This window comes from Hemiscyllium ocellatum, chromosome 31 (genome assembly GCF_020745735.1).
Source record: "Hemiscyllium ocellatum isolate sHemOce1 chromosome 31, sHemOce1.pat.X.cur, whole genome shotgun sequence".
Taxonomy (NCBI): domain Eukaryota; kingdom Metazoa; phylum Chordata; class Chondrichthyes; order Orectolobiformes; family Hemiscylliidae; genus Hemiscyllium; species Hemiscyllium ocellatum.
The window spans coordinates 17,122,361-17,150,024 of NC_083431.1; the positions used below are offsets into that span (position 1 = coordinate 17,122,361).

At 40.1% G+C, this 27,664-nt stretch overlaps 1 protein-coding gene across 5 annotated transcripts in view; it reads left to right on the plus strand.

The window, feature by feature from the left end:
- The window catches only part of synrg (synergin, gamma), a 121,929-nt gene that overhangs the window by 88,519 nt on the left and 5,746 nt on the right, over positions 1-27,664 (plus strand). For 2 of the 5 annotated variants that reach the window (XM_060848019.1, XM_060848022.1), the window contains 4 exons: positions 855-951; positions 7,059-7,207; positions 17,123-17,233; positions 17,872-17,904. In XM_060848019.1, the coding sequence (XP_060704002.1) occupies positions 855-951; positions 7,059-7,207; positions 17,123-17,233; positions 17,872-17,904 (390 nt within the window). Of the gene's footprint in view, positions 1-854; positions 952-7,058; positions 7,208-17,122; positions 17,234-17,871; positions 17,905-27,664 lie in introns of those variants that run through there. The other 3 variants (XM_060848020.1, XM_060848023.1, XM_060848021.1) reach the window with 2 other exon arrangements.

The window sequence follows — 27,664 nt, forward strand, 5'->3', positions numbered from 1 at the left end:
CTGTCTTATTTGACCTTGAGCTTTCCATCCCATAATCTGTCTATTAAAAATACTACTTATAGCTCCATAATCTGGCCCTGGCCCTGTCTCATGCCATCTGAAACCCCCATACATATTTTTGTTGCCACTGCATTTAGCTATTCCAATATTATAAAGCCTGGCCTCATTGTCTTGATAAACTTGATCTAAAATCTCTGTTAGAATCCCACCTTTTAGCAGGATCCCACTCACTTATATCACCCATGATCTGCATTGGTTCTTAGTCCAGTAACACTTGAGTTTTTAGGAACTCATCCTTGTGATTAAATCCCAGGAAGGCCTTACTTTTCCATTTCTGTGAACCTCCATCTTCAACCTTCCAAGCACTCTATATTCCCCATTCCCTACAACCCTCTGTGATGACCATGCTTTCTGCCATCTTGGGTCTAAGCTTAGGAATTCCATCTTAAGCCAGTCCACTTTACCATTGTCTCATCATTGTTGTTCTTTAAAACCTGCTGATTTTCTGATCTTTGAATCACTTGTTCATTCATGGGTCAGCATTAATTTTTATCTGTTTGCGCTTCTGTGAAACACTTTGGGGTATTTTCCTACATTTAAAGATGCTATATAAACGCAAGCTCTTGTTGAATGTTTCACTAGGGTTGTAAACTCTTGCTCTCGCAGAAGCCTCAAATATGCCAAACAGACTGCCATAGTTTGTAAAACTACAGACAACTCCAAAAGTTCAAATATTTGATTTTGTTTAGCTGTCTGTTGATGAGTATACTTTGTTAATTGCTTTGCTTAGCTTCTCCAATCTTTGTTTTCATTGACAATATCTTATAGGGTACTGTAAATGTCTTTTTTTTTAGGTCATGAGGAAGGCTAGTGATACCTTGAATGGAATCAGCAGTTCAACCGTGTGTAATGAAGTTATCCAGTCAACACAAGGCATGGAATATCTCTTGGGTATGGAGAAAGCAGCAGTTGTTGTTAATTAATATGTTTTCTTTGCCACACGATTTCTGGTATTGCAGCAGGGTTGCATGAATAACTCCCCTGGCCCATTCAGTCAGAGTTCATAGCATGGTAACTGACCCTTTATTCAAATCGTCCATGCAGACCAGATATCCTCCCTCCATGAAAGCTGATGTCCGTCATATTTCTGTATTGAAACAAAGTAACATTAATTAGGTGCTTAAAAATTTAACATCCTCTTTTTATTTTACCCCTTTTATTCCTTCTCCAAATTTATGCATTTTAGATTATGTTCAGTAGTTCACAGTCAGGGAATGAGCAAATGACTGGCCCCTCAGGCTATTATTAATATTTACTGTAAAACTGAGTTCAGCAAATTTGACTATTCTCTCCCATCTCCTTTCTCTCTCTCTTTCCCCCCCCCCCCCCAACCCACATCTCTCGCTGCTTGTGATCTGGACCCTGTTGCATGTCAAGCTGCCGGCAACATCAACCAGTTTGAATTTCATCAAATATTAAATGCTTTTTCCTGATTCATTTTCTCAATTTTATGTTCTCCAGTGGAATTTGCAGAAGATGGTTTGTTGTGGGTGTTATGTGAGGAATTTACTTTTGTATTTTAAAAATCTCAAAAGGTCTTCATTCAAGTTAACAAATGCTGCAGGTATTTTTAATGGAAGTAATTTTAACACAGAGTATTCATACCAGATTAATGGGTAGCACTTCTAAAGCACATTCAGCCTAATTTGGCCTATTATCTGTTTGATTAATTTATATAATTAATACTTTTCCTTCTATTATCTCCTCTGTTTCCCAAAGTCCCTGAGATTATTCCACTGGAAGCTTATCACTATCTTGTTCAGGTGGTAATTCCTTGTGCAGTCATCAAAAAAATTGGCTACTGCATAAGGAATAAAGTGAGGACTGCATATGCTGGAGAATCGGAGCTGAAAGGGTGGCACTGGAAACGCACAGCAGGTCAGGCAGCATTCGAGAGTAGGAGAGTCGATGTTTCAGGCATAAGCCTGAAACATTCTAAAACATTAACTCTCCTGCTCCTTGGATGCTGCCTGACCTGCGCTTTTCCAGCGTCACGCTTTTCAGCTCCGATTCTCCAGCATCTGCAGTCCTCACTTTATTCCTTATACAGTAGCTTACTTGAAAAATGCCAGCCAGCTATTGGCTGCAAAGGGCATCACAACCAGATCTATCCTATCTTCACCCAATACCAATCATATGCGCTTCTCACTGAGTGACACTGACTGGCGAAAACATTGGCTGATGTTTCTTCCCCCAAGTCCAGTAGGCTGTGACCTAATTACTTACAAAATATTGGTTAATATCTGGGAGATGACTCAAAATGATGATTAAATCTGAGTCTGTGGTCTGTATGGCACACTGTACGTAGTCACGTTATTAGTGAAAATATTCACCCCAGTAAAGAAGAGTCAGAAGTTTTTTGACATATTTTGCAATGCAGGAAGCAATTATTTATAAATATTTCCACTCAGTAACATTGTGGCATTACATTCTAATATAAATGTTGGTTGTATACATGTCACTGTATTTAACATCCATAATTACAAATCTCAGCACAAGTTTGAAATTTTGATTGTGTGAAAATAGAATTGTCACAGTTTGATAATACTGTGGGTGTACCAAGAAGACTGCGCTGTAAGATTGGGAAAATAATTTCGTGGGCTAATTGGCTCACCTTCAAAAAGTCTATTCATGACAACAAATAAAGTTCTGTTTGCCAGCTCTTTCAAAAGGGTGGATCCACCCGACAGTTTGTTTGTTTATATTTTCACTTTGCATTGATTCCTGCGTTTTACACATCTATTTTGAGCATGCCTATTGGCAAATTAACTGAATCTATGAGATTCCCACCCTCTGAAGAGACCAATGATGGAACGATAATAAATGCATTGTTGCACTTATTGTAATTAAGATACAACCTTGTTCATAAATGTGACAATAGATATAGTCCATGAAGGATTTTATTTCTAAATGAAAATGTACAAAGTTTGTGAGAAGATTTGTCGCTCGGGTGCTCATTGTTGTGGTTCTGTTCGCCGAGCTGGGAATTTGTGTTGCAGACGTAAAATATACAGTTTCTCAAATTTTAAATTTGTTTTTTGTTGCCCATTTTTAATTAATAGATCAACTGCAAATCAAAAAATCCAGGTGTTACTATCAGCAGTTTAAGGAGCATGCAAATTACTGAAAACACGATCTTAACCTCTATATCTGGACATCTGAGGTTGCATGTTACACATTTAGTCAATCTCTGACAGATTTGGACAGTGTTTCTTGGAGGTTACTCTACAGTGACTTTAAGATATTACACTCACCTGAAGAGTTAAATTGTCATTAGCAGGTGCAAATCATGCATGTAAAATCCTTGGTCTCACCAGGAATAGAATGCATTGTATTTTTGTAGAATATTTGATCTTCTGCTCCTGTACTACTTTTCAGTTTGGCTCCTAATCAAAAGTATGTCCAACTACTTTGTTTTAAGTGGCACGGTGGCTCAGTGATTCGCACTGCTGCCTCACAGTACCAGGGTCCCAGGTTCAACTCCTGTCTCAGGTGACTGTCTGTGTGGAGTTGGCACATTCTCCCCGTGTCTGCTTGGGTTTCCTCCGGGTGCTCCGGTTCCTTCCACGGTCCAAAGATGTGCAGGTCAGGTGAATTGGCTATGCTAAAATTGCCCATAGTGTTAGTTGCATTTGTCAGAGGGAAATGGGTCTGGGCGGGTTACTCTTTCGAGGGTCAGTTATGGACTGGTTGGCCCGAAGGGCCTGTTTCCACACTTATAGGGAATATAATCTATTTGTTATGTGATTTTACTCAAAATGATACAGAATACCTTTGAACAATCTAGACGGGTTTTGAATAGGAAGGTTTTAGAGGGTATGGGTCAAGTGCTGGCAAATGGGTTAGATTAGGTTTGGATATCTGGTTGACATGGACGAGTTGGGCCGAAGGGACTGTATCCGTGCTATACATGTCTGACTCTATTACTAAAAGGAGGTGAAGTTGGAAACTTGCATCAGAGTACTGCAAGATGAAAAGAAACAGACATGAGTAAAGTGACACCAATGCTGTATTAATTGGTGTCACTTTTAAGTCTGTTTCTTGTGTCCTAATCCTGAACAGTGTAAGATGAAAAGCTTCTGACTTCCTATCTCCTTTAGTGATGTTCCGTTTGGTACTGCCAAGTACAAGTAGCCTTGCCTATTTATACAAAGTTGAAGTAACTTTTAACGAACATACTTGAGATTCCTCTCTGTCCTCCTTCAGTCTGATTGATAGTACTTCACTAAAAAAAACTATTTCAAAATCTTTTTCCATATTTTCAAATGGCTATTGTTTCCTTCTGAACATTTCTGTGTTGTGTTATATTACTTCACACTTCTGCATTAAAATTCATTTGCCATTCTTTAAGCTATCAACTTTGTCCAGGTTCCTTTGAAAGTTGTCAATTACTTCTCAATAACTGACCATGAAACTTGAGCTCACAACAAATGTTATCAAAGAACAAAGAACTTTTTCCTTAGCACTAATGAATAATGTAAACAGGGGTGACCCCTGAATAGAATGTTACTGGCCCAGCTGAAAAATTTTCTGCTCTTCATCATCCTGTGCTTTTTATTGCTCTGACCATTCAACAGAGTGGCTAACTTACTATTCTGTAACCCTAAATCTTAATTTCAAGCCTGACATTAGGACTGTCAAGTGCCATCTGAAAACATTAGTCTGCTAGTTTACTTCCCTCCTGAAACTGCCTATAGATTGGTGAGGCATATCTAGAGCAAATGATTTGTCTAACTGTGTGTTATACCACCTCAAGTCCTCTGATTTTCATTTTCATAGCACACCATTCCCAGTCAGTTTCTCTTGAACTGTTGGAACATCCCAGGTACTTCAGATTTAATCAGCAATATGATTCAAAGTGTTCTGCCTCTCGCACCCTAGTTTAGAATAACGGTATTTTTTTATCTGGGTTCTGTAACACCTGTCACCCACTGTCTGATATTAAGTTCACATTAGCGTCAGAGAGCTGACTGTAAAACTAGTTGTTACAGGAGCCAGCACATCTTAGAAACTGTCCCCAGAGTCAGCACTTGAGCACCTAAAACTTTTCAAAGCTGCCAATAAGTTCCTGAAGACTTCGAGAGATTAAACTTCCCTGGACCAATGCAAGTTAGCAGCACAGAGGCAGAGAGCAAAAAATGCTAGTATGTTAGTTGTTCATTCCCCTGAGGAGTCTTTTAAAGCTGAAACATAAATAGTCAACATGTACTCTGCTTACTAACACTTAAATTTTAACTTCAATTTGTGCAGTGCTTGTTCACTCCAAAACTGATTGTTCCCATAATTAGGTTTCATATTAGATGGCTGAGAGGTGCAAATTGCCACTACTTGTTGATTAAAATTAAAGTGCTGGTGACAGAGCAAACTGAAAGGACTAACTCACAGCTGTAAATAGACTATATCTTGCACTAACCCATAATTGTCAGCAATTTTGCCACAGCGAATCATTAAAACGTGACCTATTTCTAAAGCTGTATTGACCATTATTGTATGCTTTGGATGGCAATCAACAATACTGTATTATATAAACAGCGTAATTCTGTTTTTTTAATTGCAGGATAATTGCTGAATTCAAGTCAGGGTTTGATTCCTATATTTATGTAGGTTTTCGCACAGGAAGGGGTGATTGGGACTTCTTTTTGCCAGTGTTAAATTTAGACATCTCTTGGAAACCTGATTTTCCAGAGTCTCAACATTGCGTTTTCTTTCCATACCCTTTTGTAGCACACAAATATGAAAAATATAATCCATTTAACGTTGATCACCATTTGTGATAAAACATTCTATGTCCCAGTGTAACTATAAGAATAGTTTCTTCTACTCTCCACTTCCAAGTATATAGTTTCAAAGTCTTTTGTTGTCTTGTTTACTTATCTGTTGAAATCATCTATTTTAATTGAGCATATCTGTTACTTTAGCTATTTTCATTGTTTGTCAAATCTCTCTTTCCTTATTATTTTATCAGTCTAAGAGACTTCAGACCTAATTGCTCCTCCTTGGAACAAGACAACAGCTGTCTGTAAATAAAAGCAAAATACTACAGATGCAGAAACAAAAATAGAAAGTGATGGAGAAACTCAGCAGGTCTGGTTGCTTCTGTGGAGAGAGAAACAACATTTATATTTCGACTCCATGACTCCTCTTCAGACACTGTCTGAAACTGGTGGGGTGTGTGTGTGTGTGTGTGTGTGTGGCCGCCAAGGATTAGATGAATCTAGAGATGGGATTGGAAAGAACCAACTGGTTGATAAAATATCCTGTGTTAACATTGGCAAATGCACTACTTGGTGCTGGTCCTCACAAAAAGCCCCATCATCCATGTTATTCTCTTGACACACATGCAATCACACCCACGCACACAGCTACCCTTTCCTAAAAATATATTCCCTCCAATGGTGAGACTGTCTAAAACATTACCATTTCCTTTTTGAAAGAACCATCTATGGTGACTGTATAATCTGGGCTACTGTGGACTTTTCAAACATTGCTTAAAATAGAGTTCAGGGAAGAAGTCATAAAATCAACTTAGCAGGTTTTATATTTCCCTACAGAAGATGTTTCTGAACTTGCACTGTAAGTCCCTAGTGTGGGCGGCACGGTGGCACAGTGGTTAGCACTGCTGCCTCACAGCGCCTGAAGACCCGGGTTCAATTCCCGACTCAGGCGACTGACTGTGTGGAGTTTGCACGTTCTCCCCGTGTCTGCGTGGGTTTCCTCCGGGTGCTCCGGTTTCCTCCCACAGTCCAAAGATGTGCGGGTCAGGTGAATTGGCCATGCTAAATTGCCCGTAGTGTTAGGTAAGGGGTAATGTAAGGGGTATGGGTGGGTTTCGCTTCGGCGGGTCGGTGTGGACTTGTTGGGCCGAAGGGTCTGTTTCCACACTGTAAGTCTAATCTAATCTAAAAAGAAAACTTATTGGAGAAAATATAGTGCAGTATCAAATTATGGCTTTGAAAGTGAAGTTTATGCACAAGTGAACGTTTTGTTTATGTTAACAGGGGTGATAGAGGTGTATAGAGTAACCAAACGTGTTGAGATTGGAATTAAAGCAACAGCAGTATGCAATGAGAAGCTCCAGCAGCTGATGAAAGAAATAGAGAAGATCTGGAGTAGCTTGATGATATTCATGTCTCTCACACCCCTCACGGTAAGACTGTCACTGAGTTCTGCACTCTATTTCACAATCTCCCTACAGAAGATGTTTCTGAACTTGCACTGTAAGTCCCTAGTGTTCACACTGAAAATCTCTCGTGCGGGGAGACATTATCCACATAGAAGTTTGGGATGACCCAATGTACTGTTCTTTTGATTTGATTAAATTTTTTTATTGTCACATGTACCAAGATGCATCGAAAAATAGTGTGTTTTGTCCTATTCCAGGTAACTCATAGCTTACGTAAGTGCAACAAGGCAATGGAATAAAATGCAAAATAGTGTTACGGGTATAGAGGAAAAGGAAGCGTGGTACAGGAAGGATGAGGCAACCACGGCTGACTAGGGAAGTCAGGGATAGCATAAAAACAAAAGAAAAAGCATGTAATGTGGCAAAGGGCAATGGAAAACCAGGGGTTTGGGAAACTTTCAAAGACCAACAGAGGGCAAGAACAAAATAAATCAGGAGGGAAAAGATTTAATATGAGGGTAAGCTAGCCAGTAATATAAAGGAAAACTGTAAGAGTTTCTTTAGATGTGTAAAGGGCAAAAGAGAGGTGAAAGTGGACATTGAGATGCTGGAAAATGATGTTGCAGAGCTAGTAGGGGGAACAAGGAAATGGCCGAGGAACGGAGTAATTACTTCGTTTCCATCTTCACAGTGGCAGACACAAATAATATCCCAAAAATTCAAAAATGAGGGGGCAGAGCTGAGTATGGTGGCCATCACCAGGGAGAGAGTGCTAGAAAAATCGAATGTTCTGAAGGTGGATAAATCACCTGGACCAGATGGACTACACCTCAGAGTTCTGAGATAGCTATTAAGCAATGGTGGTGATCTTTCATGAATTGCTAGAATCAGGGAGACTCCCAGAGGACTGGAAAATTGCTTGTGTGACACCCCTGGTTTAAAAGGAGTACAGTAAAAGACAGAAATTTACAGATTGATTAGCCTAACCTCAGTCATGTGTAAGATCCTGGAATTCATTGTGACGGATGAGATTTCTGAATACTTAAGTCTGTGGTAAAATAGGGCAAAGTCAGCATAGTTTCATCAAGGGGAGGTCATGCCTGACAAATCTGCTAGAATTCTTTGCGGAAGTAACAAGCAGGTTAGTCTAAGGAGAGTCAATGGATGTTACCTATCTGTACTTCAAGAAGGCATTTGACAAGGTGCTGGACAGGAGGCTACTGAGTAAGATGAGAGCCCATAGTGTTAGAGTCAAGGTGCTAGCATGGATAGAAGCTTGGCTAACTGGCAGAAAGCAGAGTGGGGATAAAAGGGTCCTTTCACAGCATGGCAGCCAGTGACAAGTGGTGTTCTGCAAGGCTCAGTATTAGAACCACAGCTTTTCACTTTATACATTAACAATCTGGATGAAGGAAATGAGGGCATTCTGGCTAAGTTTGCAGACAATACAAAGATCGGGAGAGGGAATGGTAGCACTTTGGAGGCCGGGAGCTGCAGAGGGGTTTGGACAGTTTAGGAGAATGGGCTGGGCAAAGAAGTGGCAGATGGAGTACAACATTGGAAAATGTGAAGTCATGCACTTTGGTAGGAAGAATAAAGGCATGGACTATTTTCTAAATGGGGAGAAAATTCAGAAGTCTGAAGTGCAAAGAAACTTGCAAGTTGAGTTAGTAGTTTGAAAGGCAAATGCAATAATAGCATTTATTTTGAAATGACTTGAATATAAAAGCAGATATACTTCTGGGGCTCAATAAGGCTCTGGTCAGACCACATTTTAAGTATTGTGTGCCCCATATCTCGGGAAGGATCTACTGGCCCTACAGCGTGTTTAGAGGAGGTTCATGAGAATGGTCCCAGGAACAAAAAGTTTAATATGAGGAATGTTTGAGGATTCTGGAGTTCAGAAGGATGAGGGGGGAATCTAACTGAAACATACAGAATTCTAAATGGCCTGGACAGAGTAGATGTTGGGAAGATGTTTCCATTGGTAGGAGAGACTAGGACCAGAGGGTACAGCCTTAAAGTAAAGGGAAGACCTTTTAGAACACAGATAAGAAGAAACTTCTTTAGCCAGAGAGTAATGAATCTATAGAATTCATTGCCGTAGAAGGCTGTGGAGGCCAGGTCATTGAGTATATTTAAGACTGAGATAGATAGATTCCTGAGAATCAAGGGGATCAAGAGTTACGGAGAGAAAGCGTGAGAATGGAGTTGAGAAACGTATCAACCATGATTGAATGTCGGAGCAGACTTGATGGGCTGAATGGCCTGATTTCTACCCCTATGTCTTATGGTCTAAGGTGCAGAGAAAGACCAATTGTTGTGTATGAGAGGTGTATTCAAAAGTCTGATAACAGTGGAGAAGAAGCTATTCTTGAATTTATTGGTAGGTGTTTTCAGATTGGTGATATTTACTCCTAGGAACTTGAAGTTCTCTATCATCTCCACCTGAACACTATTGGTACAGTTAGGGGCATGTCCTCCACTTTGCTTCCAGAAATCAATGACCTGCTCCTTCATTTTGCTGACATTGAGAGAGTCTTTACAACATGCCACAAAGCGCTCTATCTCTTTCCTTTACTCTGTCTTGTTGTTGTTTATGATCCAACCCATTGTGGTGGTGTCCTCAGCAATCTTGTAAATGGAGTTAGGGCAGAATTTGGCCACACAAGTTGTGAGTGTAGCCAGAATGCCCTCATTTCCTTCACCTAGTTTGCTAATGTATAAAGTGAAAAACTGTGGTCCCAATACTGAGTCGTGCAGAACACCACTTGTTACAGTGAGTGTATAAGGAGTATGGTATTGGGCTGAGAATGAAGCCTTGTTGGGTATTGTTGTTGAGGATTATCATGGAAAAGGTGTTGCCTATCCTTTTTAATTGCGGTCTGCAGATCAGGAAGTCAAGGATCCAGTTGCATAGTGGGGAGCAGAGTCCTATGTCTTGGAATTTAGAGACGAGTTTGATTGGAATTATGGTGTTGAGGCTAGAGCTGAAGCCATTAAATAGGAGTTTGCCATAGGTGACCTTGTTATCCAGCTGCTCCCAGGATGAGTATAGGGCCAGGGAGAGGGCGTTTGCCATGGACCTATTGCGCTGTAGGTGAATTGAATTGTAGTAGTTCAAGGTAATCCAGGAGGCTGGAGTTGATGTGTGCTATTACAAACCTTTCAAAGCACTTCATAATGATGGATGTGAGAGCCACTTGATGGTAGGTTTTCAGGCATGCTGCCTGGTCTTTCGTTAGCACTGGGATGATTGTGGTCTTCTCCAAACAGATGGGAGCCTCCAATTGTAGTAAGGAGAGGTTAAAAATATCTGTAAATACTTCTGCCAGCTGACTTGCGCCGTATCTGAGTGCATGGCCGGGGACTCCATCCAGTCCAGTTACTCTCAAGAAGACCAATCTGATGTCTGCGGCAGTGACTGAGGGTACAGGTGTACCTGAGGTTCTCAGGGCAGGTGACATCATTTCATTGACCTTCTGCTCAAAACGAGCATAGAATGCATTGAGCCAATTGGGGAGAGACACTTTGATTTACTTCATTGGCTTGCAGTCCTCTGCACACTTACTAATGCCATGACCGTCACAGAAGTCATAATCATTTTAGGTTGGCTGCTAAGTTCTTGAATAGGGGCCTGTCCACCAAACAGTATTGTAGGAGCTCAAACAGAATTTGCTGGAAAAGCTCAGCAGGTTTGGCAGCATCTGTGAAGAGAAATCTGACTTAATGTTTCAGGTCCAGTGACCCTTTCTCAGAACTGATGATAGCTAGGAAAATGTATTTTTATACAGAAGATAGGGTGGGTGGAGGGAGGAAAGAAGGATGGGGATGCGGCAAGGGATAGGTCTGTTTAGAGCCCAAGGACAGAGTGCACAAAGTAGTGGATAATGATCTGGCTAGGAGGGCCAATTGCTATTGATGGAGACTGTTAGTGGCTAACAATGACTTGTGTGTCATAGTAGGCTGTGATAACAAAGCTGGATAACAAGGCCTGGTGTGTGGGGGTGGGGCCTAGGGCATAAGAGAGTTCACATAGGAGTGTGTCTGTTACCACAGACCAGTACTGTAGGAACTCCTGTACCAAATCCTCATGCTTCAGTTTCTGCTTGTAAGCTGGGAGAAGGAGCACAGCCTTCAGGTCTGATTCACCAAAATGCAGGCAGAGGATGGAGTGGTCGGTGTCTTAGGTTGTGCAGTAATGGTCAAAGTTGTTTGGGCCTCTGGTGGGATAGGACATGCGTTGATGGTATCTTGGCTTGGTTGAAGTTGCTGGCTGTGGTGAACAAAGCCTTGGGGGTATTCCATCTCAAGGCTATTTGTGGCATGTATATTTCATCAAGTGTACTCTTCACTTTCACATGGGGTAAGATGTAAACTGTTGTCAAGATAACTGAAGTAAATTCTGGCTGCAGTTTTAGGCTGAGAGTTTTATTCCTAAGAATATTTGTAAAGTTCAGAGTTTCTTTTAAATTAGACAATATGCAAAAGATCTGATGAGAACAAATTAAATGTCGGTAAGTTGAGGATCATAAAAGTTACTATTTTAACAGGAGTCTTCTTAGTTGACTCAGCAAGAGTCTTTCAGATCCTCAGGTATTTGCAGTGTACCATGAACTAAATGTACAGCAGTGGATTATGGGCCTTTGATCCAAGGAACTTGGTGAGGAGGACAAACCCTAAGTACATATGAGCAGTCCCTAAAAGTTGGAATTTGTCCCTTAGGTCTCAGTCTTTATCAGGTTAAAAAGTTAATCAGCAGAATAATCTCTGCTCTCTTTGAGACAAATCATTTTACAAATTCACTAGATTTTGAGGTCTACAGGAAAATTCTTGACTAGTCCTTAAATTTTGTTCTATGTAATTAATTTGTGGTAAAATGAGATTCATGAAATCATGGTAATGGACTGATGACTCTGACATCAGTGAGAAGTCACTAGTCTAGAATGAACATTTGAAGAAAGGTCTTAGACACTACATTAGAGAACTCTATTTGAGAACTTACTATGCAGGTTTGAATAATGGAGTATGGCAGCACATAAGAGATTGAAGAGGTTTACTTGGTGAGAAGGAGCAAGGAGCCTCGAGCAATTATGTACAGGCACCCAAAGCCACAGATATCTCTGATCAGTATTTCAGTCTGTAGGTAAAAGTATTAGTTTAAAACACTAAAAAAAATGGAGATCCAATTTTAAGCTCATGGTACTTTCTCATTTTCTGTTTTGTTACTGTAAGCTGTGTTTTGTTTTATTGTTGGAGTGAAAAACTGCAGAATGTCTTGAACATTGTAATGGAACGATAATCAGAGAAATATTAAGTTGTTTGAAAATACAATTGAGGATGCATTGTGTAGGGTAAAAATATCTCAGCATTCACTGAGCTTTTTTTCCATAATTGCTTTCTGTTGGGATGATGCAGAAGGTAAGAAAGCATGTAGTTTCAGTTTGTTTTCATAAAAATTGTTGTCAACAGTAAACTTATGCCATCAAGTGTACTTGCAAGAAAAAATATGTATAGTGATTAATGCTTTGAGGGTGGTGGGGATTTGTCTTTTCAGCACACTCACCTTCTTTTGAGATAATTTAAATTATCTTGCTGTTCCTCTTGGAGTGGTGTGTACAGTACTCCAACTCAATTACATGTAGTTTCATTTTATGAATACCATTAAATAATAAGAAGAATACAATAATTTACAGAAGTTTAGTTAGCAACTTTACTTTTTAACAATGACACAACAATTTCTTCAGATCAAAAGAAAGCAGCAGGAAATGCAATCAAACTCTTTTGCTTTCCCATCTATTGCCGGTAGTATAGATTACAGCTAACAACTTTAAAAATTGAAGTGGACTGATTCTTAATTTTAAGTAGAAAATTGCTGTCACTGTCTGCTTGTTTGTACTGACATTAAATATATATAAACAAATATGCATGATCTCTACATGTCAAAGAAGCTATTTTCTGTAATGGTGACCATGACAAAACTTATCAACTGTTGTTTTTTTTTAAAAAAAAATTGATTTACCAATATCCTTCAGGAAACAAAATCTGCCATGCTTACCTGATCTGGCCCACTTGTGACTCCAGACCCACAGCAATGTGGTTGACTCCTGTCGCTGAATGTATCCTAACAAGCCACGCAACATCCCATGCAAGAATACAGAAAATATTTGAAAATACATTTTGCTCATTCATCTTCAGATAGTATTACCTTCATTAATTTTGATCTTATACCCAGAATCGCTTTAACATCAGTGACTTTAAAGTTTGATAGACCATTTTCTATAGGTACGGAGTTTATGTTCCATTATTGGTGATTGCAGCTTTAAGCTCCGATCATTAAAATTGCCTTGCAGAACACAAATGGTAAAAATTATTGTTGTAACTGTCCAATTTTAAGTAATTTTTCTTTCAAGCATTACTGAAGCTGTAATGTATCAATTCAAGGCAGGTAACTAAGTTGGTGGGTGCATTTTGTCAAAACTTTGGCAAAAAAAATTAAGGAGAATCCAAAGAGTTTTTACAAATACATTAAGGACAAAAGGGTAACTAGGGAGAGAATAGGGTCCCTCAAAGATCAACAAGGTGGCCTTTGTGTGGAGCCGCAGAAAATAGGGGAGATATTAAATGAGTATTTTGCATCAGTATTTACTGTGGAAAAGAACATGGAAGATATAGAATGTTAGGAAATAGATGGTGACACCTTGCAAAATGTCCATGTTACAGAGGAGGGTGTGCTGGATGTCTTGAAATGCATAAAAGTGGATAAATCCCCAGGACCTGATCAGGTGTACCCTAGAACTCTGTGGGAAGCTAGAGAAGTGATTACTGGGCCTGTTGCTGAGTTATTTGTATCATCAATAGTCACAGGTGAGATGCCGGAAGACTGGAGGTTGGCTAACATGGTGCCACTATTTAAGAAGGGTGGTAAGGACAAGCCAGGGAACTATAGACCAGTGAGCCTGGCGTTGATGGTGGATAAGTTGTTGGAGGGAATCCTGAGGGATAGGATGTACATGTATTTGGAAAGGCAAGGACTGAATAGGGATAGTCAACATGGTTTTGTGTGTGGGAAATCATGTCTCACAAACTTGATTGAGTTTTTTGAGGAAGTAACAGAAGATTGATGAGAGCAGAACTGTAGACGTGATCTATATGAACTTCAGTAAGGCATTCAACAAGGTTTCTCATGGGAGACTGGTTAGCAAGGTTAGATCTCATGGAATACAGGGAGAACTAGCCATTTGGATACAGAAATGGCTCAAACGTAGAAGACAGACGGTGGTGGTGTAGGGTTGTTTTTCAGACTGGAGGCCTGTGACCAGTGGGGTGCCACAAAGATCAGTGCTGAGTCCTCTACTTTTTGTCATTTACATAAATGATTTGGATGCGAGCATAAGAGGTACTGTTAATAAGTTTGCAGATGACACCAAAATTGGAGTTGTAGTGGACAGCGAAGAGGATTGCCTCCGATTACAACAGGATCTTGACCAGATGGGCCAATGGACTAAGAAGTGGCAGATGGAGTTTAATTCAGATAAATGCGAGGTGCTGCATTTTAAGAAAGCAAATCTTAGCAGGACTTATACACTTAATGATAAGGTCCTAGGGAGTGTTGCTAAACAATGAGACCTTGGAGTGCAGGATCATAGCTCCTTGCAAGTGGAGTTGCAGGTAGATAAGATAGTGAAGAAGGTGCTTGGTATGCTTTCCTTTATTAGTCAGAGTATTGTGTACAGGAGTTGGGAGGTCATGTTGCGGCTGTACAGGACATTGGTTAGGCCACTGTTGGAATATTACGTGCAATTCTGGAAAGATGTTGTGAAACTTGAATAGGTTCAGAAAAGATTTAAAAGGATGTTGCCAGGGTTGGAGGATTTGAGCTATAGGGAGAGGCTGAACAGGCTGGGGCTGTTTTCCCTGGAATGTTAGAGGCTGAGGGGTGACCTTATAGAGGCTTACAAAATTATGAGGGGCATAGATAGGGTAAATAGGCAAAGACTTTTCCCTGGGATCGAGGAGTCCAGAACTAGGGGGCATAGGTTTAGGGTGAGAGGGGAAAGATATAAAAGAGACCTATGGGACAACTTTTTCACAGAGGGTGGTCTGTGTATGGAATGAGCTGCCAGAGGAAGTGGTGGAGGCTGGTACAATTGTAACATTTAAGGCATTTGGATGGGTATATGAATAGGAAGGGTTTGGAGGGATATGGGCTGGGTGCTGGCAGGTGGGACTAGATTGGGTTGGAATGTCTGGTCGGCATGGGCAGGTTGGACTGAAGGGTCTGTTTCCATGCTGTACATCTCTGATTCTATGATTACAGTATCAATTCAAGAATTAAACATGGTTCTGTTTTGCTGGTTCTACCTTCCCCGGTTACCCAAAGAAAACAAATGAGAAGAATCAGTAGTATTCTTGTAAATACAGAATATGGCCTGGGCTTTCTGTTTAATTGTTTTGGCTCTTCCATTCCCCTGATATTGGCATCACGTATGAAAAATATTACAAAACGTTTTAGATTCGATTCCCTACAGTATTTAAACAGGTTTTTCGGCCCAGCAAGTCCACACTAACTCTCTGAAGACTAACCCACCTAGACCCACTCCCCCAACCCCATATTTACCCTTGACTAATGCAGCTAACACTCTGGGCAATTTAGCATGGCCAATTCACCTGACCTGCACATCTTTGGATTGCAGTATTTTGTTAAGCAAGTGTTCAACAAAGGATCTGCAAACTTCTGTTCTAATTTAATCACCTGGTGCTGGAAATTGGCCCAGAACATGCCAGGATGAATTAGTCACCACTGGGAGTTTCTACTAATTGCACTTGCTTACAGATGTGTAAATTGGCTCCAAAGTTATGCTGGTTCTTTTTGGCGCAAGGGCTCTAATCATTTAAAAAATAATAATTTACAGGAGCTGATCCTTTTAATCCCTAAAAAAAGTTTATTTTTTAAAACCTCTTGAGTAATTTAACTAATCTTAGCACTATGATTTGAAATGTTTTATTGTTGTAAATTCATTTTCAGTTGTATTCATTAAATTTTAAGACTTTACTATTCTTAAATATATCAAGGAAATTCTTAAAAAGAAACTACACTTTAAAGTGTGTCCAGTGGCATTGGTCCATGGTAGATTTTATATTTGGCAAAATGTAAATAAGTTTGAATGCAAACACATAAAAAAAAACTAACTTTCAAAATTGGTGCACTTTATACTCAAAGTGAAACCTCTTGTTTAACTGATATAATGTCTTTTATTTTTCTTTCTCCCTATCTCCTTTTCCCTATTTGGATCTCTCTCTTACCTCCATCCCAAACCCACATCTATGTAACAATATGAGTTGCACAGTTGATATACCAGTATTCTGAATGTTAATTGAATGGCACCATAGATTAATTTATTTGATTAACTAATCAATTTGCCCAGATGGACCTTCCAGCTAGTTAATTCAGAAATCTCGTCTAAAACATATGTAGATTAGATTTTTAAACTAAAAATCAATTTGAGGTGAATTTGAAAGTTATTGATACTAGGTGAACAATTTAAGTTAGAATACTTAATATAAAAACTCTAAAATATCAGATTATTAAGTTCACCAAATTATTTGCTGAGTATGAATTGCTCAAAGCATCCAAAAGGTGTCAAGTCTCAAGTTATTGCTAAGAAGAGTTGTGATCAAAAAGAAAAGGCATTGGAATACATACAACAAGCCCTCCTTATTTTGTTATTTCCTGTGATGTTAGCATTTCACATTAGGCCAGCATTTATTGACCAATAATAATTGCCCTTCACCACTGCCACCTTAAACCACTGCAGTCCATGTAGGTACACCCACAGTATTGTTAAGAACATAATTGCAAAGTGTGACTTTGACTTTGAATCTGACTACATTGTCTGAAATTCAGTAGTAAATCTAAACTGTTTGCATTTCTTGCAGCCTGATGAGAACTCGCTGGATTTCTCCTCCTGTATTCTACGTCCTGGGATTAAAAATGCAAAAGATCTAGCTTGTGGAGTGTGTCTGCTTAATGTTGATTCTAGAAGCAAGGTAAGTACAAGGTTCCTATAACTTGCACACATTCCAGCAGTTATTTATATAATGAACTAATGCATTGTTGAGTAACTTGTAGGAAGCGTATCCAGGCCATTGAACATTTTTCTGTGCCCTTTGACATTCTATAGTTCTTTGTTTACTATTCATAAATCAGAAACTGTATGTTTTAAAAAAAAGCCAAAGCATTTCAAGTGTTATTGGCTTTCAAGTTTCAATTACAGTACAGATGCAGTGCATTGCTGAGCACTGGTTTGAGCCATAGTTTCAGTTTGAGATAGTACTTATACTGACTGAAGGTGATGAGATGTTCACTCAGCCAGGTATGTTACAAGATGCGTAGGGACCTAAGTCAACATCCACTAACGTTTTAGCGAGTGCTTTAGCTGGCCAAAAGGCAGTGCCAAGTAGTAAGCCTTAGGAAATGTTTCCAGTTATTTCTTTCTTGCCTTCCTTGCACTTCTTTCTGATTCCTGTCAACCAAAGTCTATACTGTATGTACTGAAAATATATGAAATTGTGTTGATGCACAGTAACTTGAAGAGAAAAAGTTGTTTTTTTTGACATTTTGAGGATTGTCATTCAGCTGATGTGATGCTAAGAAGGATACTGACTTCACATCTCACTTATTCCAGGAGGAAGAAAACTTGGAGGATCATCCTAAACAAGTATGACCTTCTAACAGTTACATTCTCAAAACATCTCATCTGCCAAATGGCTATGGAATTGGGCTAAATTAAAATTAGCCCTTGAACTGCCTGCCGGGCTAATTTTAATATCTTTCCTTTCCTTTCCTATACTATCATCATTTTGGGGTCTTGAGATTATTCGGAATAAGTTAACATCTACTTTCTCCTTAACAAATGTTATGGGTCCAACTTTCTTTTTGGTGCAAACATTATAATTTTTGGATTGCATGGGGAAATTGGTATTGCATTTATCATAAATGGATGGTTTCACTATGCATGTTGGTGAAAACTAATACATTTGGTTTTTAAAGTAAATTTCTTTTTAACTATTTAAATTTCAGATTAATTATTATAATTTTAACTAAAATATACAATTCATTGCAACATGGGATTGCACCAAATGGGTGGCATGCACTAAAATTACAGGACAGGGGTTTTGGCTGGTGCACGGAGGACTCCAAAATGGAAGTACATATTACTGTCCAAGAAGGAAAGGAATGGCTGTGTTTGTCACAATGTGGCCATTTCATACTGTAGACAAGTCTGTTGCTAAACTGGTGTACCATCATGCATCCAATAGTCTGCAAGTGAACTGTTTTGACAAATAGGCTTCAAGTATAGAGTTGAAGAGCAAGATTCTAGCTCATGAATTTGATGAAGAGGTTATCGGACTCAAACTATTAACACTGCTTCCTCCCCACAAATACTGCCAGACCAGCTTCGTTTTGCCAGCAATTCTGTTTTTGTTTCAGATTGCAACCACAATTCTTTGTTTCGTTTTCACAAATTTTATGGTCAGTCAAGGCTGAGTTTGGTAGTTTCATAAGAGTGGTGTTGGGCTTTCAGTAGCTATGCAGTCAATCAGAACTGAATATTGACTGAGAACAGAACCGAACATAGCCGTGATTCCCACTTAGTTAATAGATTTCTGAACTGGTACAAATTGGGAATGTCTGTTTAGAAAACATGTTAGTTTTTAAAAATTTCGATGGATTTTTAATTTCAAAGTTAACAAAGTAAGGAAAGGATGATCCAAAGCACATTAAAGTTAGATAAATATGTTTGAATGTAGTCACGGTATTATGCGGGAAATGTGACAGTGAGTTGCTCATAACGCACTGTAACAGAGATGATGACATGATCATCCATTTTTTGGTGTTAGTTCAGAGGACAGAAGGACCTCAAAGATGAAACCTTCATCATTGCACCGCTGAACAATCATTTTTCAAGTGGGTGATGTACCTATCCTACACAAATAACTGCTATTCCATGAGAAGATATTGCAATAAAAGGAGCATTTATATCCAAGATTTAGTCAGTTACGTGATAATAAAGTTATTAATTCTTTTACACATAAAGGGTTAATAAATCTACAGGGAGTTGTATTCCATTTAAAAACAAAACATAAGAAAGAGCTGAAACAGGCAATTCAGCCCTACTAGTCTGTTCAGCCATTGAATACAATAATGCCTAATCTCTCTGACTCAGTTCCATTATACTGTCCACTCTCTGTAACCCTTCAACCCATTGCTAATTAAAAATCTATCCTCTCCTTAAACTTACTCAACATCCTGGCATTCACTATACTCTAGGGTGGTGAATTCCAGTTTCATGACTGAGTGAAGTAATTTCTCCTCGGGGCAGCACGGTGGCTCAGTGGTTAGCACTACTGCCTCACAGCGGCAGGGACCCAAGGTCAATTCCGACCTCAGGCAACTGTCTGTCTGTGTGGAGTTTGCACATTCTCCCCGTGTCTGCGTGGATTTCCTCCAGGTGCTCCGGTTTCCTCCCACAATCCAAAAGATGTGCAGGTTAGGTGAATTGGCCATGCTAGATTGCCCATAGTGTTAGGTGCATTAGTTAGGGATAAATGTAGGGTTGGGGACTGGTCTGGGTGGATTACTCTTTGGAGGGTCAGTGTGGACTTGTTGGGCCGAAGGGCCTATTTCCATACAGTAGCTAATCTAATCTAATCATCCCTGTTTTAAATTTGCCGCTCCTTATCCTAAAGCTATGATCTCTTGTTCTAGATTGCCCACATGAGGAAACAGAAACATCCTATCTACATCTAATTTGTCAATCCCTTCATCTTATCTATGAATTACATCTCTTCTCATCCTTCTAAACTCCAGAGAATATAGGCCTAAACTGCTCAATCTCTCTTCATAAGATAAATGTACTGACACTTTTCAGAAAAGTGTGAAATGGATATTGCAATTCTTCGACAAGGTTTCATCTTCCATTTGGTCTATTATTTAAACGTTAGTATATTTTGCGTACTCCATCTGTGGTATTATATAATAGTGTTTTCCATTTCTCCACTTTTCACAAATCATTTATGCTCAAAAGACCATATATGTTTGTAATATTTACATGTGTGAGGAGCAGAATTATTGCTGCAAATAAATGTCAGTTCAACAAGAAATGGTAACGATGCAGCTGAATGCCTGTAATTTATAATCTCTATAGGAAAAAAACTACCTATTACACTAGATATTTCAAACAGTGTTTGACAGGATTTGTAGCAGAACCCATATTCCCTAACTCCCTAAAATAAAACAAAGAACTGCAGATGCTAGATAAAGGAGGTTGATTAGGCTGGGGCTGTTTTCCCTGGAGCGTAAGAAGCTAAGGGGTGACCTTATAGAAGGTATAAAATTTTGAGGGTCATAGGGTGAATAGCCAAGGTCTTTTCCCCAGGATAGCAGAATCCAAAACTGGAGGCATAGGTTTACAGTGAGACAGGAAAGATTAAAAAGGACCTAAAGGACAACTTTTTCATGCAGAGGGTGGTGCATATATGAAATGAGCTGCCAGAGGAAGTGGTCGGGTCTGGTACAATTTCAGCATTTAACAGGCATCTGGATGGGTATCTGAATAGGAAGGGTTTAGAGGGATATGGGCCAAATGCTTGCAAATAGGACTAGATTAATTTAGGATATCTGGTCGGCATGGACAAGTTGGACCAAAGGGTCCATTTCCGTGCTGTACAGCTCTATAACTCTATCTGAAACAAAAGCAGAAATTTCTGGAGAAACTCTGTAGGTCTGGCAACATCTGTGGAAAGAAACCAGTGTTACTGTTTCAAGTTCAGTGATCCTTCATCAGAACTCAAAGCTAGGAGAGGAGTAGTTGGCAGGAGAAGCGAGTCACACAGATGGACCTATGGTGTCTTGCGAGAGAGAGAGAGAAAAAAAGTGAGAAGCAAAGGGATTGCTGATGAGCTGGAAGAGAAATTAAATATCAATAGGTGTTAACAGGAAGTGTGAATCGTTGAAAATAGGTTGGCTATGCTGGAAGCAAACTGTGCAGAACAGTACGTGGGGGAGTGGCATTGGTGATAAACATGGAGAGTGTTCACATTCAGAAATTGTTAAAACTCAGTTTTGAGGCAGTAAAGTAACTAGACAGAGGAAGTGATGGTATTCCTTCAGCTTGTGTTGATCTTAATTAGAGCATGACATCAGGCCAAAGAGAGAAATGTTGGCATGGGAACACATTGGTGTGTTGAAGTGGCAGGCACATGGAAGCTTGAGGAAGCAGAAGTGTTCTGCTGAGCGGTCTCCCTGTTGTAAAGGACACCACATTGTGAGCAGTGAATACAGTAGTTTGGGTGAACTGCAGGTAAATCAACCCTTCACCTGGAAGGTAAAGATATCTAAGGCCTTGGATAGTGAGGAGAGATGAAGTAAGCGGGGAAGGTGCTACACCTTCTGCCATTGCATGGGAAGGTACTGTGGGGAGGTGTTGGACTGGAGGAGGAGGAATGGACCAAGGTGTCTCAGAGGGAATGGTCTCTGCAGAATGCTGACAAGGAAGGAGAAAGGAATACGTGCGTCGGCTTGGAGGTTCCGAGTATGTTTTGCACACACCAGTTGGTCTGATGTCATATTGACTTCCAGTTCCAGCAGATGCTGGCCCACGTGGACCTTGGAGTATTGCACAGCAAAATAAAAATTAGGGAGGCCATAGCGCTTCCTACTTACTACCCACCTTACCCTCCTCCCATACAGACTTCACATAAGTGAAACAGCTGTCAAAGTGGTATTTGATACACCTTCACATTTCTGAATGTAGCAGTTGATTGCTATGAAGAGGGTGTGATTCACACACACCCACCCCTACACCCACACCACTGCCTGTGCAGTTTAAAGTTAAAAATCACACGACGCCAGGTTATAGTCCAACAGGTTTAATTGGAAGCACACTAGCTTTCGGAGCGTCATTCCTTCATCAGGTGGTAGTGGGGGGCTCAATCATAATACACAATTTATAGCAAAAATTTACAGTGCGATGTAACTGAAATTATACATTGAAAAATTGATCGCCTGTTGAGCCTTTCATCTGTTAGAATACCATAATAGTTTCACTTCTTTCATGTGTAAATCACAGAACCTTTCTTTTAAAAAGTTGCATTCTCAGGTTAGCTGTTAACAATGGTGATAGTTAGACAATATGTTGAAGGTGTTAGCCCCCTGTGTTCTCTGTCTATGCCATGATGTTTAGATTGATCCTAATCTAAAAAGTGACATAACGGAGTTTTACATGAATTCATGCAGTTTTTAAGCGAAGTACAATGTAACCCAGCAAGTACAAATTCAACCCACAAAATATGTGTGCATGTGGTCTTTGTCTGTCTTTGTGTGTGTGTGTGTCTGTCTGTCCGGGTTGGGGGTTGAGTGTGAGAAAGTGTATGTGTGCGTGTAGTGAGTGCAGAGTGTCTTAAGTCTGTGAGGGTGCGTGTGTGTGTGTGTGTGTAGGAGTATCTGAGGTGAGGTGCAGAGGCTGAGGACGCCTCAACACCACACTTTATCGCAAACCCACAGACAACCTCACAATGCTACACTTCTCCAGCTTCCACCCAAAACATATTAAAACAGTCATCCCCTATGGACAAGCCCTTCACTCCGCGTACACCGGATCTGCTCAGCTGAGGAGGAACGTGATGGACACCTGGAAGTATTCAGGGATTCCCTCAAAAGAACGGGGTACAATGCTCAACTCATTGACTGCCAGTTCCAAAGTGCCACAGCAAGGAACCGTAATGACCTCCTCAGGAGACAGATACGTGCTGCAACCGACGTTGTTCAGTATTTCTCAGGAGCTGAAAAAACCTCGCCATGTTCTTCGTGACCTGCAACACATTATCAATGAGGATGAGCACCTCACCAAGACCTTCCCCACACCTCCACTACTTGCCTTTAAACAACCGCCAAACCGCAAAGAGATTGTTGTTCGTAGCAAATTCTCAGGCCCTCTGGTCAACTCCATACAACCCTGTCACGGTAGACGCTGCAAGACGTGTCAGAGTGTGGACATAGATACCACCATTACGCATGGGGACACCTCCCACCTTGTACATGGCAGGTACTCCTGTGACTCAGCCAGCATTGTCTATCTTATACGTTGCAGGCAAGGATGCCCGGTGGCATGGTACATTGGGGAAACCGAGCAAATGCTACGACAACGGAAGAATGGGCACTGCACAACAATCAACAGACAGGAAGGTTCCCTCCCAGTTGGGGAACACTTCAGTAGTCCAGGACATTCGACTTCGGACCTTCGGGTGACCTTCCTCCAAGGCGGACTTTGGGACAGGCAGCGGCAAAAAGTGGCCGAGCAGAGGCTGATAGCTAAGTTCGGTACCCATAGGGAGGGCCTCAATCTAAACATCATGGCATAGACAGAGAACACAGGGGGCTAACACCTTCAACATATTGTGTAGCTATCACCTTTGTTAACAGCTAATCTGAGAATGCAACCTTTTTTAAAAAAAGGTTCTGTGATTTACACATGAAAGAAGTGAAACTATCGTGGTATTCTAACAGATGAAAGGCTTAACTGACGATCAATTTTTCAATGTATAATTTCATTTACATCACACTGTAAATTTTTGCTATAAATTCTGTTGGTATTGAGCCCTCCACTATCACCTGATGAAGGAGCAACGCTCCGAAAGCTAGTGTGCTTCCAATTAAGCCTGTTGGACTATAACCTGGTGTTGTGTGATTTTGAACTTTGTACACCCCAGTCCAACACTTGCATCTCCAAATCATGTGCAGTTTAAGGTTGTCTGAGCCAGGGACTGCTCCTGCGTTGGAAACGGATTTGTGCTTCACGTTCATAATCACTTCCTGGCATTCCGCTGTTGGAATATCCATTGGAGGACCTCACTGAAAACCAGATCTAGCTTGGCTGTGACAACTTCCTTAGTTAATTAGCTCATAATCAAATATTGGCCTCTTAGAAAGAATGCAGAAAGCAGCAACCGTTGATTGGAGGTTCATGGTTCATTGAAGTTGCCAGCATCTGCAAGAGAGGGAAGAGGAAAGTAGTCTTTTGATTGATGATATGTCATTCTGCGATCCTTTGAATATACCACACAATGTGAGGCAGGAGCCACAAGGCTCTGGCAAAGTGTCTGGGATAGCTTTCTGATGACACAAACTTAGGTAGGAATGTTAATTTGTGAGAAGGATGCTGGAACAGTGCATTTGCTTGAGGAATACTGGAAATACCGGGCAGGTCCAACAGCACCAATGGAGAGAGAAGCAGAATAAACGTTTCTGGTTAATAATCTGAAAAGGACTGAAAGAGTTTGAGATATAACAGGTTTTAAGCAAATATAGAGGTATGGAAAAGTGAGTGAGAAGGCCAATCTGTGATTGGGTTCAAAAAGAGAAGATGAAATGACAAAAAGAATAATGGTGCAGTGAAAAATGAGTTGATAGTGGGACAAGTGAAAAACAAGATGGCTTTAAGAAGTTATGTGATCAGAGCAAAATTATCACCAGCTGATGTCCAAAAATGTAATGACCCAGATTATGATCTGAAATTGTTAAATCTATAAGACTGTAACATGCCTATCGAAAGATATGTTGCTGTTCCTCAAGCATGCACAGTATTGAGTTGCACTGGAATATTTCAGCATTTCGGAAACTGTTCCCTTTGTGACTTCATAATCCACTCCTTAATCACTACCAAGACTGTCTGCCTCTTTCTCATGTCACCTTTTCAAAGGCAAAAGAGACAAAATGTCCTTTCACCTCACTTTCTCATCTTCTGGGGCTCCATACGCTGAAACAGAAATTTACTTAGCTTTCTTTTAAGTTGGTACACTCTGCAGTGTTCTCAAAGCTGTCTCCTGTACAGTGGAAAGGCTAAATGCAAATTGGATGACTGAATTGTGTGGTACTGGGTTCAATTAACTCCATGACTCAGAGCTTCCATTGCCTATTATTTTACTCCTTTACCTGACTGTCGTCTTAACTTGCACTGTTCCAGTGAAGTTTAGCATTAGCTAAAGACGAAACACCACCTCTTTGAAGAGGTACTTTACAGCCTTGATATGGAGTTCAATCATTTCCAATCATATTGTCTCCTTTTGTTGGACACTAGCTGTTGGTGATGATTCAGTTATTCCCATTTACATCTGCTCTAGATCTTTTGTTTCTTGTCTCCTTTTGATCTGTACCAAAATAACTTTAATCAGTTAACTCACCTGCTGCCAACTGTATGACAGACCATCCCTGCCCACCTTCTCCCAACATTTCCCTATCTTTAATGCTACTTGTTTAAAATCTTTTAAATCAAACAGAATCACAGAATTCTGACGCAGACGGAGGCCATTTAGTCCACGGTTTCTCTACCAGCTCTCCAAATGAGTTTTACTCTAAGTTAAAATTCATGACTACTTTTGTTTTGACAAAAGGTCAAGCTGAAACATTAACCATTTACAGGTGCCGCCTGACCAGCATTTAGTTTTCAACATTTCAGAACATTTTTTTGAATGCTTGTTAGCAAATGACTAGAATACTGTCTGGATTTCTTTTGTGTGTAACAGTGAAACCTGAAGAGAATGTTCATAATGCAAGTTTGAGGGATGCTACAAAGTTTTAATCTTACTGGATACAGCCTAGAAGAAATTAGTCCTTTGAGGAAGGCATGGCATATCTTGTTCTTTAAAAAACAAATCACTACACAGAATATTATAAAGGAAGAAGTATTTGTTTTCATTTTATATCTTAATATGAAATCTGAAAATAGTTTTGCACATAATACAGAATTGTTTTATCTATCATTTTGAGCTACCATTTCATTCATTGCTTTAAAGGCAATACAAATTGTAGTTTGTTTCTATTCAGAAATGACTGAATTTGTTTTGTGTGTTGTCTGTCAGTATTTGTCAGCTTTCACTTGAGCAAAGTAGACTATTTTAATGAATATTTTGAACACAGTGAAATAAAATAAAACTATCTTTTGGAGAGTGATGAGTTTTTACCCATTAATATTGATAGGTAGCTGTATGGCTGAAAATGTGTTGCTGAAAAAGCGCAGCAGGTCAGGCAGCATCCAGGGAACAGGAGATTCGACGTTTCGGGCATAAGCCCTTCTTCAGGAGCTTATGCCCGAAACGTCGAATCTCCTGTTCCTTGGATGCTGCCTGCCCTGCCGTGCTTTTCCAGCAACACATTTTCAGCCCTGATCTCCAGCATCTGCAGTCCTCACTTTCTCCAGGTAGCTGTATGGTTAAACTGTATGGTTTGTAATGAGCTGGAATTTAGATAAAAGGTTAATGTTAATAGTTGGGTTAAGTAAAATTATTTTGGACCAATTAATAAATATATCATTATTTTTGCTTTCCATTAGCTGCTCCTGCAATGATGTTTATTGATTTGAGATCACTATTTAACACATGACCAACTTTCATGTTATCAGCAACCTTACTGATCTTACCTCCTACATTTCTGTCTCGATTATTAATGTGCACTAAAAACAGCGAGAGACCCAGCACCAAACCCTGTGGTACCACTGGTAATGAACTTCAGTCACAAAACCATCAGTCAACTGTTATCTTCTGCTTCCTGTCACTAAGTCAATTTTTGATCCAATTTGCCAAATTTCCCTGGATCAAATGGGCTTACTATGCGACACCTTGTCAAAATCCTAACTGAAGTCCCTATATATTATCTACATCATCTGTACTACCTTCATCTACACATCTAGTCACCACCTCAAAAATTCTTGAATAGTGGCACTACATAAGCTGTCCTTCAGTACACTGGGACCTTTCCTGTGGCCAGAGAGAATTTAAAAATTAATGTCAGAGTCCCTGTAATTTCTCCTCTTGCTTTTCATAGTAGCATTGGATACATCTCACCTGGGCTGGCAATTCATCCACTTTTGAGCTCGCTAAAACTGCTAATACTTCTCTCCCTCAATGCTAATTTATTCAAATATATCAGTCCTCCTCCCGGATTCTTAGACTTACATTGTGTCTGTACTTAGATAGTCGTAGAGATGTACAACTCGGAAACAGACCCTTCGGACCAACTTGTCCATGTCGACCAGATATCCCAACCCAATCTAGCCCCCTTCTGGGCCCATATCCCTCCAAACCCTTCCTATTCGGCTACCCATCCAGACGCCTTTTAAATGTTGCAATTGTAAGCCACCACCCACTTCCTCTGGCAGCTCATTCCATGCATGCACCACCCTCTGCTTGAAAAAGTTGCCCCTTAAGTCTCTTTTATATCTTTCCCCTCTCGCCCTAAACCTATGCCCTCTAGTTCTGGACTCCCCCCACCCCAGGGAAAACGACATTGTCTATTTATCATATTCCTGCCCTTCATGATTTTGTAAACCTCTATAAGGTCACCCCTGAGCCTCCGACGCTCCAGGGAAAACAGCCTATTCAACCTCTTCCTATAGCTCAAATCCTCCAACCCTGGCAACATCC